The sequence below is a fragment of the Caretta caretta genome, chromosome 14 (genome assembly GCF_965140235.1).
Source record: "Caretta caretta isolate rCarCar2 chromosome 14, rCarCar1.hap1, whole genome shotgun sequence".
NCBI lineage: Eukaryota > Metazoa > Chordata > Testudines > Cheloniidae > Caretta > Caretta caretta.
In genome coordinates this window covers 26,691,917-26,702,575 of record NC_134219.1, presented here as the reverse complement: position 1 = coordinate 26,702,575, position 10,659 = coordinate 26,691,917, and the positions used below count along the sequence as shown (strand labels likewise).

The 10,659-nt window shown below is 43.5% G+C and overlaps 1 protein-coding gene across 2 annotated transcripts in view; it reads right to left on the bottom strand.

The window, feature by feature from the left end:
• TMEM220 (transmembrane protein 220) overlaps positions 1-10,659 on the bottom strand; it is a 29,421-nt gene that overhangs the window by 2,488 nt on the left and 16,274 nt on the right. The window contains exons 1-5 of one of the 2 annotated variants that reach the window (XM_048819200.2): positions 9,182-9,359; positions 5,952-5,981; positions 5,227-5,287; positions 3,031-3,154; positions 1,060-1,119 (exon numbers count right to left, since the gene is read on the bottom strand). In XM_048819200.2, coding sequence (XP_048675157.1) covers positions 1,060-1,119; positions 3,031-3,154; positions 5,227-5,287; positions 5,952-5,981; positions 9,182-9,271 — 365 coding nt within the window. In that variant the 5' untranslated portion in view covers positions 9,272-9,359. Of the gene's footprint in view, positions 1-1,059; positions 1,120-3,030; positions 3,155-5,226; positions 5,288-5,951; positions 5,982-9,181; positions 9,360-10,659 lie in introns of those variants that run through there. The other variant, XM_048819199.2, reaches the window with a different exon arrangement.

Genomic DNA, 10,659 nt, shown 5'->3' with positions numbered 1-10,659 from the left:
CTAGATATTTGCCTAATTTTACCACAGGCTACATAAAAAGCACTAGCAAAGTCAGTACAAACTAAAATTTCATACAATTACTTGTTTATACTGCTCTATATACGATACACTGAAATGTAAATACAATATTTATAATTATATGATAAAAAGGAGAAAGTAATAAATTTTTCAGTACTACTGTGCTGTGACACTTTTGTACTTTTATGTCTGATTTTGTAAACAAGTAGTTTTTAGATGAGGTGAAACTTGGGGTACACCAGACAAATCAGGTTCCTGAAAGGGGTGCAGTAGTATGGAAAGGTTGAGAGTCACTGCTCTAGGGTACAAATACTGCCCTTGAGGTGCTCAGAGAAGGAGCAGGTGCTGCAGCATGTTGCAGACTGCTCTGGATCCTAGCAATGCTCATTGAGCAGCTGTTCATTTTCCAACCCCATCTTACAGTCAGAGCTGGTGCAGTTTTTCCAAACGCTGAGGTCTTTGCTTTGATGCTGGTTTAATGCCCAGCAAAATTTTGTCATCTCCCTCCCAGGTTCCAGGTTCTGTCTCCCTCTCCTCCTACGACGACTGCAGAGAATCTGCTTATGCTGATGGCAGCGGAGTCGGCCCACTCCTCATTAGGGTCCTTTCTTACATACGTTATGCCCCATTACTAGCGTTCTAATGGAAACACTTTTGCCACCTTGGTTTTTGCAGTTACTGCCTGCATCCACTATAACACTATGCTACCACTATACACAGTCTCTTTTTATGAAGAAACATCCCCACCTTCAGACTCTGCAGGAGGAGCAACAGGTTTCCTTCAAGTTGTCCTCTGGACCAGGTTTTCCTCACCTTTTTTCCCTTTTGCTTTATGCTGCTTATGACCAGCAGACCTTGTCCTTCCAGAAACCCAAATGAACATGGTGCTGTGCCCAAGTCTGAGCAGAATTTAGACAATAATATGCAGCAAGGCAGCACACAGCCAAAATCACCTATGGATAGGAAACAGCTAGCTGCAGCCAGCCCTGTAGTATATACCCTATCACGAACCATGAATATACAAATGGATTAAAGACTTACTTTGCTGAATTGCGGCAAAGATTCATCCATATTGTAATAATCACCAGACCAAACAACTCCCTATACAAAATAAATACATAAATGAAAAAATAAAAAAAATCAGAATACAGTGTGCACAAGTATTTGCTTACACAAAGGACAAATTCTCTGCAAAAGTAACGGGTAGGCATGCAAGCTCCCCCTAAGAGGAATTAGATTTACTATTAAAGCCGGATCTGAGCTCACAGAAATCTGACTGGAATTCCTACGCCACATGCACACAACCAATTTACAGAATCTGCACAGATTTCTGCTTCCATTTTCTATTAGACTCCTTTTAATACTAAATATAATGATAGGACAGTTGAATATGTACAAACTCATGGCCGTTGAACCAAAATTTTTACAGACTACAGATAAACCCGTAAACTACGCCTCAGGGTGTCCATTTAAACAGCAACTTAAGACACGATCACTTTTACCTTGTGCACAAGCAAGCACCTTGCTTCCTTAAACAAAAAGGAATATCTGAGTCTCTGCCTAGTGGGAGTTTGCCTCCTTCACTTTCAACCCCCTTTCCTCCATGCTTGGTAGTAGTGGGGATTGTGCCATCAAGTCTCCAACAGCTTGACAAGTAGGTACATTCCAGAAACGTAGGTACATGGTACCCTCCAAACAAAATTTGGGGGATGAAAATTGATATTTTTTAACGTTTTCTATTTTGTTATTTAAATTATAATTTCTTATTAAAAATAAACCACTTTAAAATGAAATCTGAATTTAATACAAAACATATGTTAAGACCTAAACTACTTGTATCTTTGAACATTTAAATAAACAATAAATATACTGAATCCATTAGCCTCTATGAATTAAAGGACGCTTTTCTATATAAAGGTGTTTTGCCCGAGTCTAACTTTTGAGGTCAAGCTTTATAAATATGGTACAATAGTTCAGCCTAAGTAATTTAGGAGACTATCTCACTTTCAAGAAACTTAGATGAGAGTAGGAATTTAAGCTCCAGTCACTTTTCAAATATGTTTGTGTAAAACTGTCCTGAAATAATCCATTTAATTCACAGACCACAGTTAATCCCTTTGTTTAAAAAATTATTTAGTTGTGAATGTGAAACATGTTTTGATATGGGAATTTTATTTACCCAAAACTTTTACGTTTGTTTTAATAAAAAATAAATCGTATATGCAGTTGTGCGTGTTTAATTAAATTCCAGTTACCATCCTAATGAAGTTAACTTTTTGCTCATGATTTGTTTAACTATCTAGTGAATAAGCAATATCATTTGCCCTTTTCTGACATACTAAAAATGTATGGTTAATAAGAATTTGAAAATATTAAGCTATATAATTGTTTACATAAATGTATATAGTAATAGTGCACCCTCTCAGGTAGCAAAGAGATGTACCAAATCTAGTGTAAAGGCTCTATTTAGTTGTAAATCAACACATTGTAATGGTTATATCAACCAATGAGAGTGCACCTTTCTTCAGAAAATAACTGAAGTGCAAATGTAAAAGTTTATTAAAACTGATGATTTAAATCACTTCATTTACATCAATCCACCCTGAACACAGTTCTGAAAAAACTTACCCAATTCCTGCCTCTAAAGCTCTGGAATCAGAACACAGGGGGCTTCCAAGGTGCACAGTGCCAGTTTTGTGAGTTTTGAAAGCCAGTACCGACCCCTACCCCATCCCCATCTGTGACTGACCAAAGCAAAGAGAACAGGGGATTCAGCCAAGCTGCAACCTGTGCTCACTGGCCCCTTCGTCAACGGTTTGTCCAACATACTGCTGGACAAGCAACATCCAGGCTGAGTTCCTTACTAGCCTGACTCCCTTCTTTTTAGGGCCAACCCACTCACTGTAGCAATCAAAAACTGAAGCTTGGTCTGCCTGGGAGTGAGCTGCCAGAGGGACAATCTGCTTCATGCATGAGCTGTATGGATTAGGACAGAATAGATGCATTACTCACCTTCCTTCCTCTTCATGCAAGATGTTACTTTCTGCATAAGCGAACAAAGAGCACCCCAAGGCAACGGTTCCAACTAAACAAGCAGCAGAATGCAGATCTGACAGGCTCCTCCAGATGACATTATCTGGGGAAGAACAGACTGGAGCTACTAAATGCTTATGAACATACTACATGAAGTACATTCCAAGTCTTCCAGACTGTAAAGAGGCTGCGTGAAAATGGACCCTTCCACAAACACACATGCACTAGGAAGGAGGGATGCAGGAGTGTCTGCTGCAATACTAGGTAGGACTTGCTCTTTTATGTATCCAGGTGTTTGGAATGGCAAAGGAATTCTGGTCTAGAAATACTGTTGACAAATGCAAGCTCTGGGTGGATTTCAAATTCTGAGTTCCTGGGAAACAACTCCTTGGCAGCACCACAGCTCTGAAGACCATCACAGATCCTCCCTAGGAAACAGAAACATGCTCCACTGTTCAATTGCTTCATAAAAGGCCATGGAGAATTACAAACTGAAGCCTCTACATAGCAAGGAGCATGACTTCCTGACACCCTATGCCCACTGTCAGGCTCTTGGCAGTGACATCAGGGTGCTCCCCGTAATTCTAGGGCATGAGCTGTCCCTGCCTCAAAATATTTCAGGAAACATTAGAAGGGGCCCGGACACAGGCTCTTGTGGCTTACAGGTCCATGCTGGAGGGCTATGGGAGGCAGAGGTAAGTGAATAACAAATGGTTGTCTGGCTGACCTCCATAATGACAAGTCAACAAATGGAAAACCAGAAGGCTTAAACAAAATCTCTTCAGGGCTGAACCCTCCAGTGGATGGAGAGCTCCAAGCAAGAGCTGATCATTATAGGCTCCCAATATAGAAAAGAGCTGTGTATGATTTTTTACTTTGCAACAGGTCTACATAGAAGGCTGATGGTTCTGTTGAACTGGCTGCAGCTCAGGGCCTTTCACAGTCCTAATGTGAAATGCTTCTTATTGATTTGGCAATATCAAAATTAAAATAATTAGGAAAAACAAATGTCCTGAAAATATACAAGTATGCTGAAAATAAACTTTAGGCTATCTAAACCAAAAGAATCTGGAAAAATTATTTCCCTTTCCAACACTCCTGTTTGTTTACTTTTGGCATTTATCTCAATTTGGGCATTGAAAACAGACTTTCAGTTTCACTTTCAGGCTCTCATGCACTAGCAAAATGCTGCAATGTTGAGGTTGCAAATGCTGCAGAGCAAGGTTTATTTATGAGCAGTGACTGTTACACTTTCATTTAACAAAGCCAGCATTTTAGGAGGCAGAGTTGATGCAGCATGTTACAGAAGAGACACTGTGCTCTCTCATGGAGACTTTACTTTGTTTTTGTTGGGATTTTCCTTAATCCAAAATAAAATTCATTCAGCATATATGGTTGTCATTTAGCATATAAAAAACAATTTCTCAAAATTCTTTCCAATGAGAGAAAAAAAAATCAAGGAAATACTTCTAGTGATCTTAGATTGTATAAATCTTACTTTTATTTTCTGGGCCAAATTTGGCCTTACAGGGACCCTGTAAATACAGCCGCATCAGTCTCAGCCAGCAGATAACATTCCCCAGTGACTATACAATCTTAGAACTCCTACCATGCCATATTATAACCACTAAAAATATTACACTGCTGTATGTGCACCTTCTGTGGTAATCACAGTATTTGGTAGTTATACCTTTATCTCTTCAGAACACTGTACAGACATTAACTCTCAGCCCTCCTAGGACACAGGTAAGAATTATCCCAGTTTTACAGATGGGGAAACAGAGAGAAAAGTTCAGTGACTTGCCAATGGGAGCAGCAGAGCCAAAGACTAGAACATGGAAGTTTCTGGCTCGCAGTCTCGTGCACAGCCCAATAGATCACCATTTAGTACTAGAACCAGACTGTTGCGGCATAGGTGCAGTAATAAGGATGTCTCAGGATGAGGAATTGATGCAGAGACAATGGACTAAATCCATTTCTAGGACATCCATCTGCAAACAGGAAAGCAGTCACCATCACTCCTGGGAATGGGCACCTTACTACCTGCAGTCATGGACAGCTGAGCACATTTCCATGCAGCCCTGGGTTTGCATCCTACCATGGCAAAAAATGAAAACTAATCTCTTTGGGGTGAAGATCTGACGAGTGAGTCCATTTAGAATGCCAATATCATACCTGTAATTGACGGATTAAGGCCAACAAGCAGCGTAAGGACAGCAGGTACAATGTAGACCACCTGTTAGTGAGATATTGCAAGTCCACTCTGTAGCATGAGAAGGCAGAGCACAGAGAAGCAGCCACATCCCATCCAGCTCATTTACACAATGCAGCAGAGCAGGTGATCTGGAGCGATTACAATACACAGAGGTGATGTGGAGCCCAGAGGTACTCAGGTCAGGAGGTGTGAGCCCCAGGGAAGGAGGAGAAGAGATAGTTTGGTGCCTGCCCTAGACAAAGATGGTAGGGGGTGGGGGTAAGCAAAGTGGAATAAAAACCCCTGGAAATGTCATGCAGGTAATCAAACTTGAGTAACCTGTCCACCGCCTTTCCACACCCAGGTCACTATTCAGAGGGAAGATGATGTTCCCAAAAGGTGTAATTTTAAAAAGCTGCTTATTTTAATCAAGGATGAGGATTTAAAACTCATCCAAAGCAGGCTTCAGGTTTTACCTGCTCCAGGCAGAATTACAGAACCCATTCAGATGGTTTGAAGTCACCCAAGTGTTGTGAACTTGTGCGCCACAGGTCAGGCCAAAGCTAGAAGAGTCATTGCAAACCTTTCAGAAGGGTGTTGTAACAGAAAAGAGGGCAGATGTCCAACAAAGGAGCAAATTTAGGATTCTCTCCTATAAAATGCTCCAGAGTCTTCAGCAGCTAGGAAAGTCTGTAGTCATACTCACTATCCACAGTCCTGCATCAGGGTCATTTATCTGGAATAACAAAGAGGTCAGAATGAGCACTCAGACAAGATCCTACAGGCTTTCACCTGGTGTCAGGATTCTCAAACCTACATTTGTCCTCCCGGCTGGGTCAAGAATAAAAAGTACTTTATTAAAAGGATCCTCCTGGTTCAGATTTCTCTTATTTTGGAGAGGAGAGTTGGTTAGAGCCAGCACGTGTGCATAAGCACCCTGCACTGCTGTTGTCATCATCTGGATGCATGTAATAGAGAATCCAGCGATCAAAATTTTGTTGAGCAGGGGAAGCACATTTTCCCCAACTATGCCAACTGTCACCAATTTAAACAGAATTATGGGTGACAGTTTCTTCTTGATAACACCAAAGAATAAGAGCAGGGGGCAGCTTTCAATGCTAACACTAGGGCAAAACTGCCAGTCTGAGCCAGCTGGAGTTTGGATTCAATCAAGGAAGATTGTACTTTGGGTTCAGTACTAGCTTGAGAATAAAGAGATCTGGCCTCTGTTCCCAACTTTACTTAGTGGGTGACAGTGCCCTTGAGCAAGTCACTTCCCCCTCTGTGCCTCAATTGCTCCATCTGTAAAACACATCACCCCTTCAGCGGACTTTTAATTTTCCATAATATTATATTCTGATCAAAGATTTTCTAGCTTTGCCTAAGGAAACTCTCCCCCGAGAGTCATACTTTTTCAGGTCCCTCTGGCTGATTATAACTCAGGATTATAACTGGAATGCAGGGTATTAGTTACGAAGTGTTTGTAACTTCGCTTTCATGTGTTTAGGAAACGCTGAACAGTTATTGTGACTTTTTTCTGTATTGTAGTTTAAATAAATTACCAAAACAATTGAAATTGGTGTGATTATATTGCATTCTTTTGACAAATAAAATGTGCAGAATTTTTTATTTTTTTAAGCAGACTCCCTCCAGGAGTAAATCCTGCCACATATCTCTACCCTCCATACGCTGAGTCATTGGCACATTAAGGGCGCCCCGTTGGTTCTACTGCCTGGTGAACTGGGAAAGCCAACTCGATGTCACAGGGGAGGAGTGGGGAGCTGTACACGGCAGTCATGAAGATGTGTAAAACCATTGCTGTTGCACTGGGAGAAGTGGGCTGGAGAAGAGCTGGGCTTTGACAAACCACCTATAGTATCCAGCAAACACAGCTCCTCCACGTCTCACATCAGCTGGAGGTTGGGTAGGATGGGTAGAGATAGGGCAGCAGGGCTCCCCGTTGACTCTGTGGTTGTGCACAGCCCTGTTACCTAGCCCAGCTCCTCAGCTTTAATACACAATCTGATGCAAAATTTAGGTCCAGTTTGTCACAGAGCCCATGGAGCCTTATTTATGGCTTGGCTGAGGTATAGTAAAGTAAATTATCTATCTTCTTCACTCTGGGCAATCCGATTTAACGTCTGTCTAGATTTAACCTGCATTATGTGTACACAGGCTATGGTGGTGGATTCCAGTCACTGAAGAACTGTATTTCCTCCTTTACAATTTCCTTGTCTATTTCAAGCCCCATTTTATGCTGTAACAACAGTAGGTTTTTCCAGCATTAAATTATTTTTCTTTATTTAATATTTATTAATTACCAATTTTCCTATGTTCCCTCTTTAGTCCTGCATATAGCCAGGTTTGATAAAATACTGTTCTCTTTTCTTTTGATTTTATCTCTGGAATATACATAAATTTCCTCTCATCTGACTTTCCTCGTATGAATTGCTCCACCTAATTAAAGGGAATGACAATCTCAAAGAGAACTGCTCCCTGATAAAACTACACTTTCACCAAACTCCTTGAGGGGCTCAGGAAGCCCCACTCCACCATGAACAGCCCCAAACTGGCAGGGTATGATGGCAGGGTTAAGCCATGAAAAAGGTTCTGTCTTATGACAGACGAAAGCTACATCACTTCTTGATGACATTCCTCACGACATCTGACCACGATGGGCTGCAGCAACGAACTGCTACTGCCATTACACAGCCAAAACCACAGGACCTCTGAGTACATGCAGCATTACACAGAACAGAACATCACAGTGAAGTTTACACACTGGCCTGTTACACAAGCACAGCAGCAAGCTTCTCTATAAGCCATTTCCACACCAAACTCCATGAACAATAATCTGCAAATGAAAACTCCAGTCCTGTGAATTGGCACGGGGAGTGGATTATCGTTAGGGATGTCAGACAATTACAAAAATTACAAAAATTGCAATTAGTAGCAAGACTAAAAAAAATAATCACAGTTTTTAATCACAGTGTTAAACGATAATAGATTAACATTTATTTAAATATTTTTGGATGTTGTCTACATTTTCAAATATATTGATTTGAATTACAACTAGGGTGACCAGATGAAACGGAGAAAATATCGGGACACAAGCGGGAAGGAAAAAAAAAAAGTGGCCAGAGTTGCAGAAGGAAAAAAACGCCAGAGCGGCCAAAGCCGCAATATCAGGTCAAATGGTGTCCCGACTGTGCATCGGTTGGGACGCGGGACAAAAATTTAAAAATCGGGACAGTCCCGATTTTATTGGGACATCTGGTCACCCTAATTACAACACAGAATACAAAGTGTACAGTGCTCACTTTATATTATTGCATCAGATTACAAATATTTGCACTGTAAAAAGAAACAAGAAAAGGAGTACTTGTGGCACCTTAGAGACTAACCAATTTATTTGAGCATAAGCTTTCGTGAGCTACAGCTCACTTCATCGGATGCAGCTCACGAAAGCTTATACTCAAATAAATTGGTTAGTCTCTAAGGTGCCACAAGTCCTCCTTTTCTTTTTGCGAATACAGATTAACAGGGCTGTTACTCTGAAACCAAACAAAAGAAACAGTATATTTCAATTCACCTCATGCAAGTACTGTAGTGTGATCAAGAGAATATCGGGACACAAGGGGGACCCCATCCACCCTCCTCCTCCTCCTCCCCCCAGCCCCTTTCCCCATTCATCCTGCAGCCTGACAGACCCCATCCACCCTCCTCCTCCTCCTCCTCCCCCCAATCCCTTTCTCCATTCACCCCCAGCCCCTTTCCCCATTCACCCTGCAGCCTGACTGACCCCATCCACCCTCCTTCCCCCCCCCATCCCTTTCCCCATTCACCCCCAGCCCCTTTCCCCATTCACCCCGCAGCCTGACTGACCCCTTTCCCCATTCACTCTCCTCCCCCCATTCGCCCTCGGCCCGGCCTCACCTGCACGGCGGCCGCCAGCCCGAAGAAGGCGGCCATGAGCAGGTTGCAGAGTCTCCACAGGCGGCCCGGCCCGGCGCCGCTCCCCGCCATGGTGCAGGCCGCGCCGAGCTCCACCTCGCCTGGGCAGCCCGGCTCGGAACCGGGGCTAACGGGGCGGGGCTCCCTGGTCGGCGGGTGCGTAACGGGGCGGGGCTCGGTCCCCGATGGTGGGGGTAACGGGGCGGCGGGCGGCCTCGGACCCCCCCCGGGAAAGACATAGGGCGGAGACGCAAAAGCCAAAGACAAGGCTCAGCCGCATCGAGGCCGGGGCAGACCAGAGCCCCTGGGTACAGGCGGGAAAAGACCAGCGACATTTTGGTCAGTTTCACGGGAGTGGCTCCAGGATGCAGCTGGAGGAGAGAAATCCAGGCGTTGGTTGCCCGCAGTGTGTCTGAGTTTAAAAGTGAAAAGAAGAAGGGGGGACAGAAGAAGAAGACGGGCAGGGTCAAGGGTGGATTTTTTCAGGATGGAGAGACCCTCCTTTTAAGGGAAGAGGCCAAAAGAGAGCAAAGGGTGTAGGAAGGGAGAGAATAGGAGTGAAGAGGTCACGAGCTGGGAAGGATCGAGGGGGCAGGTGGAGGTGAGAGCCGAGGAGAAACCTCTGCATCAGTGACAGGAGGAGGAGGAGGAGGAGGGTGGCTGTGGCCCATCTTGTAGATATTTTATTTGAAAAAGTCATCAGGATCTTTCACAGAAAGGGAGGAGGGGAAAGGATTTCGGAGGAACTCACAGGTAGTAAACAAGCAGCTGTGGTTATGGGTGTGGAGTCAGTGAGGTGGAGACATAGTACTGTCTGACAAGAAATATGACAGAACTGGAGGAAGTTCACGTGGTCACAGGACTTTCTCCAAGGGTGTCCAGTAGCACAGGAGCAGAGGTTGTTGAGGAGTCAGGGTTGGAGGGACAGATGTTCAAGCGGCAGAGAGAGAGGCAAAAGAGTCCAGTGGATTGGAGAGAATCCACATCTGAGTCAGAGCAGAGGGCAGAGTGGGGGGGGAGGGGGGGACTGAGAGTAGTGAGAATAAGTCCTGGATATGAATGGTCATGGGAGGGACTGGTAGATAATGTTGAAGGGAATGAGGTGACAGGGAGAAGGCAGATATTGAGAGGTCAGAGAAGTTATAGTGTTTAGTCAAGAGAGGCTTGAATAAGTGACCACCTTGGTGAGTGGGAGCATTGTTACATTACTTGAAATCAAATCAGGAGGTGAAGGCAAGGAGATGGGCAGCTAATCAGATGGGACATCATCATGGAAGATGAAGTTACATAGGGTGAATATGGGAGAGAAGAGTCAAAGGGAGAAAGGTGGATGGGGAAGAGCAAGTAACCACTACATTGTTTTTGATTTCTCCCTCTCCAGCTTCTTCTAACACCATACATATCCAAGTCACATCCAAATCCTTGCCACTTCTTTAACCTCAGCATCACCAAGATCTTTC